The sequence below is a fragment of the Schistocerca nitens genome, chromosome 9 (genome assembly GCF_023898315.1).
Source record: "Schistocerca nitens isolate TAMUIC-IGC-003100 chromosome 9, iqSchNite1.1, whole genome shotgun sequence".
NCBI lineage: Eukaryota > Metazoa > Arthropoda > Insecta > Orthoptera > Acrididae > Schistocerca > Schistocerca nitens.
In genome coordinates, this window is record NC_064622.1 from 282,740,449 (window position 1) to 282,760,130 (window position 19,682).

A 19,682-nucleotide genomic window follows, 5' to 3' on the forward strand; every position below is an offset into this window, starting at 1 on the left:
CCTGGGGCAGATGATGTAAATTAGGTTGCCTTTCGTAAGGTGCATGAAATATTTTCTGGGCCAGTTTTACCTTGCCCACTCCGCAGTATAGCAAATTAGACTGCAGTGGTACTTCAGACTCTATATTCTTTCCTTTTTTGTTCTTGTCTTTACAGGATGGTTACCCGCTGAGAGCCAAAGGACTCCACATGATCAATGTTCCATCGGGCTTCGAGAAACTCTTCTCATTATTTGAACAGTTTTTCAAGGAGAAGATACGGAAAAGGGTATGTATATAGGAAATCATTCCATTTACTCCTGAATGACAACAATAATACATGAAAAACACAAATAAACCTGTTTCACTTCTCAGCTTCCATTTCAGAAGTAACAGGCCAGAAATCTATGCACAGCCTGATAACAACAGACATGTAGTTTTATTTTAATACGTCGACCTTCCTTCGTACGTGAATAATATGCAGGGCGTGCCCGAACGCCACCGAAAGGATAGTTTTCGGGGACATTTTGTGAATATTTCAGTATAAGAGACCTTCGTTCTCTAGGGGTTCGTTACAGAGAAATTGCATTTCGTTTTATTTTTTATGTCATTCCATGTCTATTTTACCTGTAAAGTACTCTGGAGGAAAATTAGCTCTCAAGTGAAATCTGAAAATATAGATTACAGAATATTATAAACATTTATATTCGTAAAAATGCTGGATAATCTTTAGGGAAAAAGATAACAACTAAAAGTGGGAGCAGCTGTAGAAAGTATGCCTACTATAACAAAAAGTTGGTGAAAGACTTTCATTCAGACTGAAATATCAGATATTCGCGTTACAGTTACTGAAATATTCATAGACAGAAAGTTTTTTCACAGCTGCTCAAAGGAAGGTGCATACAATTATTCTGCTTAATATCCACGATGAATCTTTTATTCTTCAGTAACATTTATGCTGCCGTAAAAGCTTCACCTTCATTACATACTTCAGCTGTATCCTCAATTGAAAGCCGAACCCAGATCTTGCACAGTTTAAATTTTTTGCGAAGTTTAATAAGAGCGTGCACTCTGTTGATGAGTGCTGCGTACGCACTGGATACTAACTTTAGGCTGTTACTGAGATATTCTTCGTTCGACAAGAACGTACGGTTCACAAATTTACGCCTTAGTGCAACACAGAGGAGACTTTAAACATTTTGCAGGACAAACATTTTACTTGATCGGTCAGGGCGAAATGGAAATCTCATGGTGATTGAGGCTGAATACAATCGTGAAAAAAGAAAAGAAGACAGCTTTATCGGAGTATGTGGATACAGGAAAAGAGGGTGAACTTGGAATCATATCAGCTGAGTCCTAAAATCACACAAGTAGTAAACGCTGGAAAATCCAAAAATCTATGGACTATCTCGCCACGGTAACCTAATGGTTTGGATCCAAATGCTGAACTGTGAAACAAACTTTAATGCAATTACAGACTTTGTAGGTCAGCTGCTAATGATGAAATATAGTTATAGATAGCCTTCTAGGGATTAAACATCAACAAATTAAAAATTTCTAAATTATATTTTCGCACATTAATTGCAATTTTATGATGTCCACTATTTCAATTATGGCTTGGGGGATTATTTTCGTGTGCAAAGTCTCCAAAGTCGACATCGTAATAGCGGACGCAGTGAACATAATTAAAATCGAATGGTGAAAATTTTATGATTTAGAACCATCAAATCAAAAATTATCACCTGCATTTGTTATTATAAGAGGCAGTGAGCGACGGGTCGGTTAAGCAACGCTGATTGTGATACGTGACTGGAGGAAAAATGGAAGTTAATTTAATAAATTAAGGCCAAAGAAACGACTTAGATAGTGTATCAGAGGAAATTCGCTGTCGGAAAGTATGGCAACACCAAAAAATTATTAACGTAAAGCAGTAAAATTTCAGAAATACATTGGTTTTTAGTGATTAACGTAGAAAAATCACGCGTTAATGCAAGCGTTAGATAAGCCACTACGAGTGTGGCATGCTGGTGCGTTAATAACCAGTGAAATCGCCAGAATGTTCAATGCAAGCATGCAAACATGAATGTATTGCGTTATACAGATGCCGGATATCGCTCCATGCCTATTGCACTTGGTCGGTGAATACACGGACTGTTAATACTATTTGTGAATGCCGCTGGAATTATCGTCCGATGATGTACCATATGTGATCGACTGGTGTCAGATCTGGTGATCGAGGAAGGCAAGGCAACACGTCGACACTCTAGAGCATGTTGGGTTCCAACAGCCGTATGTGGGGGAGCGTTAACCTGTTGGAAAACCACCTTGGAATGCTGTTCTTGAACGGCAGCACTATTTGTCGAATCACCAGTCTGACGTACACATTTGCAGTCAGCGTACGTGGGATAACCACAATAGTGCTCTTGCTGCCATACGAAAAATGGTTCAAATGGCTCTGAGCACTATGGGACTTTACTTCTGCGGTCGTCAGTCCCCTAGAACTTACAACTACTTAAACCTAACTAACCTAAGGCCATCACACACATCCATGCCCGAGGCAGGATTCGAACCTGCGACCGTAGCAGCCGCGTAGTTCCGGCTGAAGCGCCTAGAACGGTTCGGCCACCCCCGCCTGCGCTGTCATACGAAATCGCATCCTAGACCACATCTTCTGGTGCAGGTCCAGTGTGTCTAGCACGCAGACAGGTCCTTTACAGATCCTCAGCTGTCCTCCTAACCAACGCACGGCTATTGGGGGCACCGAGGTAGAACTAGCTTCGTCAGGAAACAAATCGGACCTCCACCTTGTCCTCCAATGAGCTCTCGCTTGACACGACTGAGGTTGCAAATGACTGTGATTTTGGGGCAGTTGAATGTGCGCTACAGGGCGTCTGGCTTGGAGCTGTCCTTGAAGTAATCGATTTTTAACAGTTCCTTGTATTGATAGGCGACTCCATGGAGTGTTGTGTGCACCACGACCAAATAGTGGATAGAATTGGAAGGAAAATCAGCATTGGCCGAATTTTGTTGTTTGATTGTCAGCAAAATCGATTTTCAGTCACTTAGTGACCATCCTCAGTGCTATAATATACAATTAACTTGGTAGGCACTAGTGTCAAGCTATAACCACAAGCTTAGAGCGATCACATATGGTTCAAATGGCTCTGAGCACTATGTGATCGCTCTACGCTTGTGGTTATAGCTTGATACCAGTGCCTACCAATTTTAATTGTATACTATAGCACTGAGGATGGTCACTAAGTGACTGAAAATCGATTTTGCTAACAATAAAACAAGAAAATACGGCCAATGCTGATTTTCCTTCCAGTTCCTTGTATCATCTGGGTGCCAAATGCTGCTCAGATGCAGTACGATGCACCAGATTCATACTCGGAAGATTATCGTCTTTCCTCTCGGCAGTGCCATGTGGCCGACCGGATCCCGGCCTTCTTGCGACAGTGCATTCCCGTGACCACCACCACCAGCAATCATGCACAGTGGCAACATTCATGCCAAGTCTTTCTGTAACGTCGTAGAAGAAACACCCAGCTTCTCGTAGCTCTATTACACAACTTCGATAAAACTCAGTGAGGTGGTGATAATGGCGTCTTTGTCATCCTAAAGGTATTCTTGACGAACATCAAGTCACCATGTCCAGTGTCAAAGGTAACTAGGGCTCACGACCGTTATAGTGGGTATTTAAAGCAAACATGATTTTCATTCTCACAGCGGTGCTGTTAGCGCCACTATTAGGTGACTGGTGGGAAATTTGAATAGATACTATCTTTCAGTTAAAGAAACACGCCTACCGACGTTTGTTTACGTCGCAAAACTCCTTCTTGGTGTTGCGACTTTCTTTCAATCAGTGTATTTCAGTATATGGATGAGATAAAGGACTGTAAAAAATTCAAGACTCTACAGGAAGTTCTATGGCTGAAAGCGAAAAACAGTGGAATAATCTTCGCGAAGGGAGACGTGGTAACCCTGTACTGTATTTTGATTTCGCGAGAATAATGGCAGACATTGGAACTAAGCAATTTAAGCTTTAATGTTCCTCCGCCAATGAAGTTATGCGATCCAAAATGGATCTTTCATTATCCACTTAAGTGTGAGCTGTTCTGAAACTTCTAGTAAAGTTACAGCTGTGCGCTGGACAGTGACTGGAACACGAGTCAGATATCAAGGCAGAGCTCACAACCCGCCCTCACACCTTTACGTCTGCCAGTATCCCTCTCCTGCTTTCCAAACGTCACAGCTCACACGCATGCCTAGGGGGACTAGCACTCCTGCTTGATAGGATAGGTTCTGGGTTCGAATGGTGGTCCGAACTATAGATTTGACCTGCCATAAGGTTTCAGATCCTTAGATCCATTGGCTTGCCTAAGGAAAGGATGGGGAGGGAAAACTGTCATGGCCATTTTAAGGGACCGATCCAGCTATTTTTCTTAAGCGATTATGTAAACCACGAAAAAGCTAAATGGCTGGAGGAAGATTTGAGCTGTGCGAATCCGGAGTATCACTGCGATAGCTTCCTTAGTGATAGGTTTAGATTAAACAAGGTGACAACTTTTAGTGACATAGCTCTACATATACCAAATAAGAAATGAATTATTTACAATATTATTCAAGTTGTGTTGAAATAAATGAAAAATAATTTGCGCAATAAAATTTAAGGAAAATGGTTACCCTCACAGTGTCTACTAAGAAAGTATGACAAAAAGAGCCTTTTTTAGTTAGCTAGCTAATTAGTTTGGTCCCCCACATATCCTTTACACAATGATAATGGCGTATTAACATGTGCTAGACAAAGAAGGAAAATAAATATATGAAGGCGCTCCACTTACTTTATGCTTATCACATATATCTGTAGTAAAGTGTGGCACGAAATAAAATTGTACCTGACTCCCTACCACAGGCTCAGAGATCATTTCTGAAATAAGGATCGTTCCTTTGATTGTTCACAGTCCAAGTTTTTTCAGGAATTTGGTGCTTCGCACAGTTATGCTTAGAGCTTCTTGAATAGCAATCATTAGTGCTACTCATTGCCAAAGCTCCCTGACTAATTTTGAAATCGTATTACATGCAAATTTAAGTCAGAAATAGGCTGCGAATTTACGTAATAACGTGACCTGACTGCAATATTAAGAAAGCATGACCTAGAACAGAGAATTACTTCACGCAACGTACTTAAGGCATGGTTTGACGTAGCAACGAAGTCCACTTTCATTTGGATGGGATCGTCAATCAGCAAAATTGGCGCATTTGAAAAGTCTCTTCACCCTCAAAGGGTATGTGTTGTGCAATGTCCAGTCACGGAATAGTCGGTGTGGTATTCTTTGATGGTACGGTGACTACCGAATGGTACAAGAAGGTTTTGGAAGACGAGTTCATTCCCATTATTCATCGTAACCCTGATTTGGACAAGATACGGTTCATGCAAGCTGGAGCTCGACCCCACCGAAGCAGGTGAGCGTTTCATGTCCTGGAGGAGCACTTTGGGGATCGCATTATTGTTCTGTGGTACTCAGAGGCCACTGTCATGGCCGGCCGCGGTGGTCTCGCGGTTCTAGGCGCTCAGTCCGGAACCGCGCGACTGCTACGGTCGCAGGTTCGAATCCTGCCTCGGGCATGGATGTGTGTGATGTCCTTAGGTTAGTTAGGTTTAAGTAGTTCTAAGTTATAGGGGACTGATGACCTCAGATGTTAAGTCCCATAGTGCTCAGAGCCATTTGAACCATTTGAACCACTGTCATGGGCCTCGATTGGCCGACATATTCTCCTGATCTGAACACATGCGATCCCTTTTTGTGTGAGTATATTACAGACATTGTGTAAAGCAACAACCCCAAAACAATTGCTGAGCTGTAAAGAGCCGTTCAGGAGGTAATCGACAGCACCGATGTTCCGACACTTAAGAGCGTCATGCAGACTTTCTCTATTCGTCTGCGTCACATCATCTCCAATGATGGCAGGCACATCGAACAGGTTATAAGCCAAATCCTAATATCTGTAGTGACGTTCACATGATCAATAAAGTGTGTGCACGCCATAGTTTATAAATAATTTACGTTTCTTTCATATAATTCAGTAATTGTCGCCCAGTATAATGAGCATAGCAAGCAGTTAATTGATTTGTAAGAATCTGCCTAGCCATAACGAGCATCTGAATTTATATGAGAAACATGTAAGCAACGATGCTTATAGTTTCGCTGTATAAAATGGTCGTCTTTTGCCTAGTGTGTTAACATACCTCAAACATATAGACGTTGATGTTGTTGTTCTTGCTGCTGCTGTGGTCCTCAGTCCGAAAAATGGTTTGATGCAGCTCTCCGTGCTACTGTCCCCTAGAAGCCTCTTCATCTCCAAATAACTACTGCAACTTACATTCTTCTGAATCTGTTTTCTGTGTTCATCGCTTCTCCCTCTACGATTTTTACCCCCCACACTTCCCTCCGATACTAAACTGGTGACCCTTACTGTCTCAGAATGTGTCCCACCAACCGATCCCTTCTTCTAGTCAGGCCATAAATTTCTTTTCTCCCCAATCTTATTCAGTACCCCCTCATTAGTTACGTGATCTACCCATCTAACCTTCAACATTCTCCTGTAGCACCACATTTCGAAAGCTTCTATACTCGTCTAAACTGTGTATCGCCCATGTTTGACTTCCATACATGGCTGCAATCCAGACAAATATCTTCAGAAAAGACTTCCTAATACTTAAAACTATATCGCTGGTAACAAATGTCCCTTCTTCAGAAACGCTTTCCTTGCCATTGCTACTCTCTACTTCATCCATCTTCAGTTATTTTGCCGCCCAGATAGCAAAACTCATCTACCACTTGCAGAGTCTCCGTTTCTTAACCTAATTTTCTCAGTATCATTTGATTCAATTCGACTTAATTCCGTTATCCTTGTTTTGCTTTTGTTCATGTTCATCTTACATCCTCCTTTGAAGACATTGTCCGTTCAACTGTTCCTCTAAGTACTTTGAGTCTCCGACAGAATTACAATGTCGTCGAAAAACCTCAAAGTTTTTACTTTTTCTCCCTAAACTTTAATTCCTAGCCCAAATCTTTCTTTAATTCGCTGTACTGCTTGCTGAATGTACGGATTGAATAACATCGAACATATGCTGTAACCCTGTCACACTCCCTTCTCAACCACAGCTTCCGTTTTGTGCCCCTCTACTTTTATAACTGCTTTCTGGTTTATGTACAAGTCGTAAATAGTCTTTCGCTCCCTGTATGTTACCTCCACTACCTTCATAATTTGAAAGAGAGTATTCCAGCCAGCATTGTCAAAAGCTTTCTCTACGTCTACAAATGCCGCAAACGTAAGTTTGCCTTTCCTTTATCTATCTTTTAAGATAAGTCGTGGTATCAGCATACTCACGCATTCCTATATTTCCCCGGAATCAAACTGGTTTTCATCAAGGTCGGCTTCTACCAGTTTTTCTTTTCTTCTGTAAGGAATTCGTGTTAGTAGTTTGCAACCACGACTCATTAAACTTATGGTTCGATAATATTCACACCTGTCAGCACCTGTGTTTTTTGGAATTGAAATTATTACATACTTCTTGAAATCTGAGGGTATATCGCATGTGTCATTCATCTTGCTAACCAGATGGAAGAGTTTCGTGTGGCTGGCTCCCCCAAAGCCACGTAGACACAGTTTCATAGCATTATGAACTGCAACTACGTCAATTCCTAACTTACGTTCTGTTCGGAAAAGCATGCAAAGGAATACGGTGAATACTGTTCTCTGTAGTAGCTGAATAATGTGATGTCGTTCGCCGAAACAATTTAAAAAGAGTAGCTCTCTTTTGTGTCTTTGTGAAAAGGGTGGTCTTCGATCAACAGTGCAGAATCAGTTTTCTATGAATTCGTGCGAATAGTAGGGCATTTAAACTCACCACATCCCTTCCCTATGATCTTCACTCAATCCTTTTCGCCGGTCGTTGTGACCGAGCGGTTCTAGGCACTTCAGTCTGGAACCGAGCGACCGCTACGGTCGCAGGTTCTAATCCTGCCTCGGACATGGATGTGTGTGATGTCCTTATGTTAGTTAGGTTTAAGTAGTTCTAAGTCTAGGGGACTGATGACCTCAGATGTTAAGTCCCATAGTGCTCAGAGCCATTTGAACCATTTATCAATCTTTTTCGGTGTATATACAGGGCATTTCAAAGTCTTTGACTCGAACGTCTTTGCGTGAAAATCTCTACTTCAAACCTAACAATACTAACTAGGAAAATAGGCACGTATCTGAACGTGATTTGAGAGTGAATAACAGACTCTGCGAATGTGTTCAAATTCTTCACAGCCATACCGCATCTTACCATACGCTATAGCCAAATGCCACCACACCTGACTAGAACCCCAACTCACTTTTTACCTTTCAAACACATTCACCTGCGCTCGCAACGAGGCGCGCTCATTTCTGATTGGTTTGTGGAACCGAAAAATGAGACAGTGCTTTCCGACCAACTTACTGAACATGTCAAAGAAAGTTATGCTTGCGGAAATTGATAGCTCAGTACAGAAAGTATATTCGCAGTATAATGGGAGTTAACAACAAGCGAAATAATTTAGTAGTGAAAGTAATAAACCTGACTGGCAAGTTTCAACTAGAGTGAGCAATCTACTTCAATTACCATACCATAAAAAATTTTGCAAAAGTGAACAATAACAACCTTTTAAAGTGCATGAAATCAACATAAATGCACGTGAGAATATCAATTATGTCATTTAATTTTTGTATGTATTTTTTGTAATAGACGATGATGAAGTATCAGAAGTCAAACGGCTGTTTTTACTACATAGCGTCTGTCTTCACAAGTCTCCTTTCTCTTGTTTGTAGATTCTCTTTGCAGTGGTACGGTGACTGAGTAACTTCTCAGTCTTGTCTTTGGCTTTGTTTTGCTGCGCGTGGAAATCTAATTCACTATCTGACAGATGTACTACATTTTGCAGTTGTGATTAACTGCAGTTTACGTAACACAATGAATCAGACAGATATCTTAATTGACTTTTTCTTGGTTGACTTTTGTAGATCTTTGTCCACGCTAATCTGGAGTCTCTTTACAAACATGTGCCGAAGGAAATACTGCCGGAGGAATATGGAGGAGACGCCGGACCGATCGACAAGATACAAAGTAAGTAGGTGGCTTTCCATATGATAAACATTTCCTCTGCTGCAGTCATTTGAAGAAGACTCTGCTTTATTTTTATTACCCAAACAAACTTACGTGCAACACTCCCTGCATACCAACTCTGACATTTTATTTATTGTTTCTTTCTTTGATACTCCGAAATCATGACAGGAAGACGGGAAGAGTGTAATTTACTTAAGATTATTCTTATCATTCTGGAACCAGCTAAGGGCTGCGACTCTGTTGGAAAGTTTATGTTGTTGTGGTCTTCAGTCCTCAGACTGGTTTGATGCAGCTCTCCATGCTACCCTATCCTGTGCAAGCTTCTTCATCTCCCAGTACCTACTGCAACCTACATCCTTCTGAATCTGCTTAGTGTATTGATCTCTTGGTCTCCCTCTACGATTTTTACCCTCCACGCTGCCCTCCAATGCTAAATTTGTGATCCCTTGATGCCTCAAAACATGTCCTACCAACCGATCCCTTCTTCTAGTCAAGTTGTGCCACAAACTTCTCTTCTCTCCAATCCTATTCAATACCTCCTCATTAGTTACGTGATCTACCCACCTTATCTTCAGCATTCTTCTGTAGCACCACATTTCGAAAGCTTCTATTCTCTTCTTGTCCAAACTAGTTATCGTCCATGTCTCACTTCCATACATGGCTACACTCCATACAAATACTTTCAGAAACGACTTCCTGACACCTAAATCTATACTCGATGTTAACAAATTTCTCTTCTTGAGAAACGCTTTCCTTGCCATTGCCAGTCTACATTTTATATCCTCTCTACTTCGACCATCATCGGTTATTTTACTCCCTAAATAGCAAAACTCCTTTACTACTTTAAGTGTCTCATTTCCTAATCTAATTCCCTGAGCATCACCCGACTTAATTTGACTACATTCCATTATCCTCGTTTTGCTTTTGTTGATGTTCATCTTATATCCTCCTTTCAAGACACTGTCCATTCCGTTCAACTGCTCTTCCAAGTCCTTTGCTGTCTCTGACAGAATTACAATGTCATCGGCGAACCTCAAAGTTTTTACTTCTTCTCCATGAATTTTAATACCTACTCCGAATTTTTCTTTTGTTTCCTTTACTGCTTGCTCAATATACAGATTGAATAACATCGGGGAGAGGCTACAACCCTGTCTCACTCCTTTCCCAACCACTGCTTCCCTTTCATGCCCCTCGACTCTTATAACTGCCATCTGGTTTCTGTACAAATTGTAAATAGCCTTTCGCTCCCTGTATTTTACCCCTGCCACCTTCAGAATTTGAAAGAGAGTATTCCAGTCAACATTGTCAAAAGCTTTCTCTAAGTCTACAAATGCTAGAAACGTAGGTTTGCCTTTTCTTAATCTTTCTTCCAAGATAAGTCGTAAGGTCAGTATTGCCTCACGTGTTCCAACATTCCTACGGAATCCAAACTGATCTTCCCCGAGGTCAGCTTCTACCAGTTTTTCCATTCGTCTGTAAAGAATTCGCGTTAGTATTTTGCAGCTGTGACTTATTAAACTGATAGTTCGGTAATTTTCACATCTGTCAACACCTGCTTTCTTTGGGATTGGAATTATTATATTCTTCTTGAAGTCTGAGGGTATTTCGCCTGTCTCATACATCGTGCTCACCAGATGGTAGAGTTTCGTCATGACTGGCTCTCCCGAGGCCATCAGTAGTTCTAGTGGAATGTTGTCTACTCCCGGGGCCTTGTTTCGACTCAGGTCTTTCAGTGCTCTGTCAAACTCTTCACGCAGTATAATATTTCCCATTTCGTCTTCATCTACATCCTCTTCCATTTCCATAATATTGTCCTCAAGAACATCTCCCTTGTATAAACCCTCTATATACTCCTTCCACCTTTCTACCTTCCCTTCTTTGCTTAGAACTGGGTTTCCATCTGAGCTCTTGATATTCATACAAGTGGTGGAAAGTTTATAGGACTACAAATGTTTCAAACTTCACTCACTTACAGAACGAAATGATAGTTTCATTCGAGGCAGTACACATACACACAGGAATTGTGCCCACTAGAAAGGTGTTCAGTAGCATGAAAGTTAACGTTGAGACATCCACTGTTGACACTTGGTTTTCAAATGTACCTTTACAAAGGAAAATCCATAAATACTCCCCCAGTTTAATCGTCGTATCACCGCAGACATGACTGTTTCAGATATTAGTGTCAGTGGCATTGAGAAACATCTGAAATCGTTAAAACTGAGCAATGATTCAGGTCCCGATGGAATCCCTATCAGATTCTATGCAGAATACGCTTCTGAATTAGCCTCACTTTTAACTATAGTCTATCATACATCCCTCGATCGAAAACGGTTGCCCAGTAGTTGGAAGGGGGGACGTTTCTACAAAAAACGTAGTAGAAATAACAGTCATAATTCTAAAATTATTTTCCAATATATTTTACATCAATCTGTTGTAGAATCTTAGACGTATTATGAGCTCAAACATAATGTTTTTTGATCGGAAGGATCTCCTCCGTGTTAACCAGTATGGATTACGGTAACACAAGTCACTTGAAATTCAACTTACGCTTTTCCCGGATGACATCTCTAACAGTATTGATCAAGGTAGTCAGGTACATGCAGTATTTCTTGACTTCCGAAAAATGTTTCACTCACAAATAGACAATATTAACTAAAGTTCGGTCATACTGGGAATCAGACAAAATTTGTTACTTAATTGAGCACTTTTTCGTAAGGAGGGCGCAAAATTTTATCCTGGGTAGACAGTCATAAAGCAGAAGTAATTTCAGGCGTGCTCCAGAAAATTAAGTTGAGAAACTTGTTGTTCATGTTGTACATTAATGAACTTGCAGGCAGAATATTAATAGCGATACCAAACTTTGCAAATGATGCATTTATCTTCAATGAATTACTGCCAGGAGAAGCCTTCACAAATATTCGGACAGTTCTCGATGATGTTTCAAAGCGATGCAGAGAGCAGCAACTTACTTCAAACATGCAGAAATGTAATATTTTACACTTATAAAAATGGAAGAGTTACAGTATCCTAAGATTTCAGTATCAACTAGTCACTATTGGTACAACTCATTGACACCAATACTTGGGAGAAAAAATTCGTAGAGATATTAAATGAAACTGTGAAGTAGGTAAAGCAGGTGGAGTCTACAGAAGAGATTGCTTACTAAACAATCCTGAGACCCATTCTTGAATATTGCTCAAGTGTGTGTGACCAGTATCCAATACTGAACCGACAGAAAGATGGTCAACGCGAATATTCACACGTTTTATGAGGTTTGATTACATTGGGTCACAGCTGTGCGCAGCGACTGTATTAATTTTAAGGAGTAAATGGTGCAGCAATCAGTCGCAAATAATGTTTATTGCATATCCAAATTACGGTCTCTGTGTGGCCATGTTCACTGTTTGTTGGAGTATTTATGTCAGAGGTTGGGTGAGTTTAGACTCTCAACCTTTAGATTAATTTTTTTATCGAAGAAATTCGCCAAACAGTCGTACAAATTGAGAAGTTACTTTATTTTATTTTCGGTACCAGTTTCGGCAGTTCACTAAGCCATCTTCAGTCCCTATATGCAACTCTCAAAAAAATAATTGATTTTGACGTACTGGAAGCACATTTTCCTGGATGTCGTGAATTCTCAGGTGCTTCCTTCGGAGGCTTGATTGCATATGGGGCCTGGAGATAGCATAATGAATTGCCGAAACTGATAGCGAAAATAAAATAACTTATCAATCAGCGCGGCTGTTTGTCGAATTTCTCTGTCAAATATTTGACCAGCCGCTCTACCACGTCCACGGTAGAACAACAGAGACATTTGACATGAATAGTCCACTTGGGGCTATGTGCTGTATGCAGTTATGTGGTTTTAATGTTTTGACTTACATTTCTACACTGAAGATGACCAAACAGTGGCCGAAATATGGATATGTAATAAACATTATTTGCGGCTGATTGCTGTACTGTTTCTTATTTAATTCGCACGTTTGTTTGACCCATATGAAAGAGTTACTAAGTTGAAAAATCTGAACTGGCCGGCGCTTCAAGATGTCAACTATGCCGTAAAACGCTACTTACGAAATATGTAGAAACAATATAAATTAAGGAATCTATTGAGCCTTATATAACGACCACGTAGTGACTGTGAAAAGAAACTTAGCCTAATTACAAAGGCATCCTAGCAATCGCTTTCACCTATTTGTGGGTGTAGAATGCAAATAATATACCGGGTGATCAAAAAGTCGGTATAAATGTGAAAAAATAAACCATGGGATAATGTTGATAGAGAGGTAAAAATTGACACACATGCTTTGAATGACATGGGGTTTTATTAGAACAAAAAAAAAGTATTGCTAGACGCTTGAAAGATCTCTTGGTGATGATCGTGTGCTCAGCTGCCACTTTCGTCATGCTTGGTCTCCCAGGTCCCCAGACCTCAGTCCGTGCGATTATTGGCTTTGGGGTTACCTGAAGTCGCAAGTGTATCGTGATCGATCGACAGCTCTAGGGATGCTGAAAGACAACATCCGACGCCAATGCCTTACCATAACTCCGAACATGCTTTACAGTTCTGTTCACAACATTATTCCTCGACTACAGCTATTGTTGAGGAATGATGGTGGACATATTGAGCATTTCTTGTAAAGAACATCATCTTTGCTTTGTCTTACTTTGTTATGCTAATTATTGTTATTCTGATCAGGTGAAGCGCCATCTGTCGGACATTTTTTGAACTTTTGTATTTTTTTTTGGTTCTAGTAAAACCCCATGTCATTCCAAGCATGTGTGTCAATTTGTACCTCTCTATCTACATTATTCAGTGATTTATTCAGTTTTCAAATCACCTGGTATAAATAAAATAACTTAAAAATTTTGTAAGCTAACATTAATTCCTCGTCCTAAATGAACACAATGATGCCAATAGCTGCTCCTCTTTGCAGGTGAGTGGAGAAGCCGCATCGAGAGGAACGCAGCCTTCTTCAAGGAGGACGACAAATACGGAGTTGACGAGTCGAAGCGGCCCGGAAAGCCCAAGACGCAGACCGACCTGTTCGGTGTCGAGGGATCCTTCCGGCAGCTCGCCGTAGACTGATGGAACGAGATGGGCGCTTCCTGTGTCAATGTCCAACCGTTTACGCTCTGCTATTGCATAAGGAACAGCATGTGGTATATTTCCGGGTTCCTGCCAATGTATGTCTTACAAAACTGTAACATAAATCCTCTTGAAAATATAAGCTTTCCTAAACTCAATGCTATTCTCATTCCTTTACCTGTTGTGCGTTATCATATAAGTGTGTTTTCGTATGTTCATTAGGGAATCGCTTGTATTTGGCAGTGCCCTATTGACTAAGCATCTGTGCAGTATGAACCGGAAATCCCCGACAAAATAAGGGACCAACGGTTTCCTGTGCATCGTAATAACTGTGATTTATTAGGTTTGTTACACCAGTCACTTTTGTTTCGTGAAAATACCTTCACAAAAGTTCATTCGAAATGTTATAGCATGTGATCACCAAACTGTACAATAGCAAAACGTAGAGTGATGCGCGTATCTACAGATTCAAGACTACTGCGATGTGTTTGACGGCGCCGGACTTCGGGTTCGCTCTGTATACGCGGGGTGTTTCTTCTTCCTTTCCCTGTATACTACTCCATTTTCCAATCAGTGAGTTGAGAAGCCGCATCGTGAGGAACGCAGACTTTCTCAACCTCGTACACCCTCCCCCCCCCCCCCCCCTACCACCCAACCAATCTGCTGATATATTTTGTCCCCTTCCTTTTAGTTTGCGTCTTAAACTGGCATGTAAACCTGAATAATCAATGTATCCACAAGCTGACACTCTAATGCGGAGGTCATCCATTACAGACGGTAGCAGAAGCTCAGATTTAGGGAGAACGAAGTAAGGAATAGGCCGCGACATTGCCAAAGGAACCATCGTAGAATTCTAATGAAGCGATTTAGGGAAGCCATGGAAAATCTACATCTAGACAGCTAGACAGTGATCAGATCCACCGTTGTGTGGAATGCGAGTCTGTTATATCACGACTGCGCCACATCGGCCGGTTCAATGCTACATTATTTGCTGCGTCCTGTGCGTGTCAGGAGATTTTCTATCCAGCCTCAAAAGCTAGGTAATATTCCACAGAACGTATTTTTTTAAAGGTTTTGACGCGGCGTTGCATTAAACGTTTAGTCTTAATACCGATTAAGACTTGTTTTTCCATCTGTGGCACAGAGGATATCACGTGCAAAGAGGGCGAATTAAGTTTTGCGTGATCGATGTTCTCGGAATTCCTATTGATTTCCAAAAAGTGATATTATTCCAAGTATAATGTAATTTTTCATCTCAGAATATGTTCCACAAGTCTGCTAGAAATAGATGTGAATCACATACGGCGATAGCTCTGTGGATCAGTTATAGAACTTTTTCTTTTTATTAAACATGTGTGACCCGTGTTCTCTGTTTCAATCACGGGTGGTGCATCTGTGCTCCAGCGGAGTGTGACAGAATCCTTCAGTGGACTGTGTTCACAAATATCCACAGGCATAGCGTAGACTACTCCAGGAAAAGAACGTGTGTATCGCCAGAGAACCACAAACAAGACTGAACGCACACGGTGTGGAGTAAGGGTTTTTGACCAGCGGGCAGTGCCAATGATCTGCTTGCCGCGATGCGGTTTTCCCGACGGCGAACGGTTCACCTTCACCGAGCCCAGCGCTGCGGGCTGCAATTAGCTCCGGGTTAAAAAACTTCCTGTCCGGGATCTGCTTGCTCACGTAATGGCCGCTTCCCGCCGTTACAGGCTCGCAGGTGCGTCACCTTCAGAGTGATCAACAATAGACGTTACGCAAGTTCCACAAGATGTTGGCCTTGTTGGTCGTCCATATATCAGGATAGACACGCTTTCTTCAACGTATAAGGAATTCATTGTTTGATTATCCGTAGGAAACTATGAGGGGTCATCAGCTAGGAATACCCACGTTCCCAAGTGGCACTAAGGTACTGTAAATACTGTTTATAGACATGCACACGTAAGCAAACAACAATTGAAGACGCATATCAACGCTTGTTGATGTTGCCGCTGCCGCGCTTGCGGCTGTGATGGTCTTCTCTCCGAAGACCGGTTTTATGCAGCTGTACACGATAGCCTACCCTGCGCAAGACTCTTGATATGTACATAACAGCTGCAATCTATATCCACTTGAACTTCTTAGCGTATTCGAGTATGACCTCCGTCCACAATTTTACCCCCATACTATTTTCCATTACCCAACAGCTAACTATATGCCGGCCATGGTGGCCGAGCGGTTCTAGGCGCTGCAGTCTGGACCTGCGCGACCGCTACGGTCGCAGGTTCGAATCCTGCCTTGGGCGTGGATGTGTGTGATGTCCTTGGGTTATTTAGGTTTAAGTAGCTCTAAGTTCTAGGGGACTGATGACCTTAGAAGTTAAGTCCCATAGTGCTCAGAGCCACTTGAACCATTTTTTTTTTTTTTTTTTTTTGCTAACTATATGATGCCTCAGAATGTATCCTATCAACACCACTCACTTCTTTTAAGCAAGCATTGCCACAATTTTTTTTTATTCTCCAATTTATTTAGTACGTCATCATTAGTTACTCGATCTACCGATCTAACGCTCAGTATTCTTGTGTAGAAACACATGGTGAAGGCTGTACTTCACCTGTCGGTTACAGATACTTACTTTATTCAGTTACGCACAACTGGCCTATGTTGGCCTCACAGGCCATTCTCGAGGAAGGTAGGAAGGAAGGAAGATAAGAGTTTAACGCCCTGTCACAACCATGTAATTACAGTTCGATCGCACGCTCGCTATAAGTTAAAGGAAATAGGTCGCACCCTTTTAAAGGAATCATCCCGGCATTTGCATGTAGTGATTTAGGGGAACCACGATAAAGCTAAATATTGATAGTTGGTCGCGGATCTGAACCATCGTCCTCCCGAATGCGTGTCCAATGACGTTCTAAAGTGTTGTCTACAAAAAGACAGAACAAAGATGCAGAAAGTTTATAGTGGCTTACTGACGTACAATAAACATCTGTTAAAAGGACAATGTAAAATTCGTAACTACTCGTGTCAACATAAATGCATCCAGTAGTTGTGAAGGCGAGTAGAATGTGCACTGAATACAGTAGTAGTCATCATAGAAACTATTGACATTTATGTGCTCATTTTCGTAGTTGAAAGCCAACTATCAGCTCTGTCCGTACGGGAAACCAATAGAGCAAAGTATACCCACTCAATCCAGGGAATTTAGTATGCGATTTTATTGGGATAGGTTGTGAATCTGAGATCATGTTGACTGAAACATAATTGATATGCTACCTCGTGAAGATTATTGCTACGGGTTTTTCAGTCGTTTCTAATCCATCGGGAGAGAGCCAGTCACTTGTGCACGTAATTGCCTTATCTACTTCCACTACCATGTGATGCAAGTTCTCCCTTCAGGAATATATACAGATGCCGTCCGCATATTATAGTATTTTCGTGGGCGGAAGGATAAGTTTCGAGATGTAGTGTATAAATTATAGCAATTAGGAACTGAACCCTGTGATAGAGCAATATTTAATAATGTCAGGGCAACTATTTTTGTCTTTGAATCTGACTGCAAATTCCTTTTATGAACTTTGCTGGCATTTCCCTATCCCGTTTTGGGTTCAAAATGGCTGTAAGCACTATGTGACTCAACACCTGAGGTCATCAGTCCCATAGATTACTTAAGCCTAACTAACCTGAGGACATCACACACATCCATGGCCGAGGCAGGATTTGAACCTGCGACGGTAGCAGCAGCGCGGTTCCGGACTGAAGCGCCTAGAACCGCTCGGCCACAGCTGACGGCTCCCGTTTTGGGGATAATTTATTTATCTGCACTCAGTCATATGCTTGATAAGTATCCAAGAATGCAGCAAATAATCTTTCTTCAAAAGCTTTAAGTATGCCAGTAGACAACAGGGTTAAGTTATCTACTGTCGCTTTGCCTTTCCTGCAACCAAACTCAGACTGGTAGAGCGTTCTTGACTCCAGCCACCAACTGGAATTTTTTTACTAATCTTTCCAGAGTTTTCCGTTCACAAAATGATAGTGCTATTGGTCTAAAAGATTCGGCAATTGAAGGATCTTCATTGGGCTTCAGTATAGGAATAACATGTGTTTCTCCGTCTGTAATCAGCTCATCCTGGCAACGTGGCTGATTCAATATTTGCAATAAGACAGTTGGGGCTTCCACTGAATAGTGTACGCATTCAACACAAGGACGTTTTTTGGAATCTGCATGCATTTCACCTGGCACACTTCGTGGCGCTGTTTTACCTACAAAGGTTTCCAACACGAAATATTATCTGTTATTACAGCGGAACGTAGTTGTTTACAGCGAGAAGCTTTTACTTTCTTCCATACGTCCGTTATACGAGATCTGTTACCAAGCCAAGAACAGTAAGCTATCGTGGAGGCTTCCTTAAAAAAAAAATACCGCTTAATTTCGGCCTTAATGCGTTTGTGCTTCAAGTAACTATGCAACGTGTGATGTTTCCCGCACTCCGCTAATGCTAGACGCCTTCGACCTATTGGTCTTAAACGTCCTGATTCCACTGAACCGTTGGGAGGTGGTTAGTTCTTATTTTTCCTGTATTCTGTGGAATTAAATATATTGCAGCACTATTTATAATATCCAGGAACGAATAATATTTTTTTCTGAAATTTTGTCTTACGTCCACCCAGTGTAATTTTTTTTAATATAAGTATATTACGATCAACATGCTTTTTCAGATTCGATTTGTTTCTACGTTGTTGCACTACTAAACTACTAAAATTTTACTGAAAATACCCAGTTTCAGTTCAGTCGAAGAGTGACCTGAGCCCAGGGCACGAATTTTCACGCTACAGTAGTTGTCAAATGAGAGACGCCGCACGGAGTGGCCGCGCGGTTTGAGGCGCCATGTCACGGATTGCGCGCCCCTCCCGCCGGTGGTTCGAGTCCTCTCTCGGGCATGGGTATGTGTGTTGTTCTTAGCATACGTTAGTTTAAGTAGTGTGTAAGTCTAAGGACCGATGACCTCAGTAGTGCGATCCCTTAGGAATTCACACACATTTGAAATGAAAAACAAGGCGACCGTAATGTATTATCAACAACTGACCACTTTCATAGTGGTAAATCAATTATTGTTACCGATAGACTATTCAGTATTATTCAATTGTTGCCGTCTATATTTCCTAATAGTTCGGTTCCACGTGCGTCATTCATTTCATACACCCACAAATGTTGATGTGCGTTATTTCCATGTAGCAAGAATGGAAGTGACAACTGTCTGAAGAGATTATTCCAGAAAGATGTGCTTATTCTTCGACAAGGAGGTTTATATATCGACGAAATACAATTGACCTATTCTTGTTTTCACTACCGCAGCAATTCGCTCGACGAGACCTGGCGGAAGTCTTCATGAAAGCGAATCTGTTAGTGGCGAGCTCTCCTCTTCCATCTTCTCGATCGTTTCTTAAAATCTCATTTATCAAAAGCAAATATTTAGCAGTAT

General features: G+C 41.3%; 1 protein-coding gene across 1 annotated transcript in view; it reads left to right on the forward strand.

Annotated features, from left to right (window-relative positions):
• The window catches only part of LOC126203520 (alpha-tocopherol transfer protein-like), a 53,073-nt gene extending 38,695 nt beyond the window's left edge, over nt 1-14,378 (forward strand). The window contains exons 5-7 of the mRNA XM_049937843.1: nt 156-266; nt 9,029-9,131; nt 14,069-14,378. Coding sequence (XP_049793800.1) covers nt 156-266; nt 9,029-9,131; nt 14,069-14,220 — 366 coding nt within the window. The 3' untranslated portion in view covers nt 14,221-14,378. The remainder of the gene's footprint in view (nt 1-155; nt 267-9,028; nt 9,132-14,068) is intronic.
• The last annotated feature ends 5,304 nt before the right edge of the window (nt 14,379-19,682 follow it).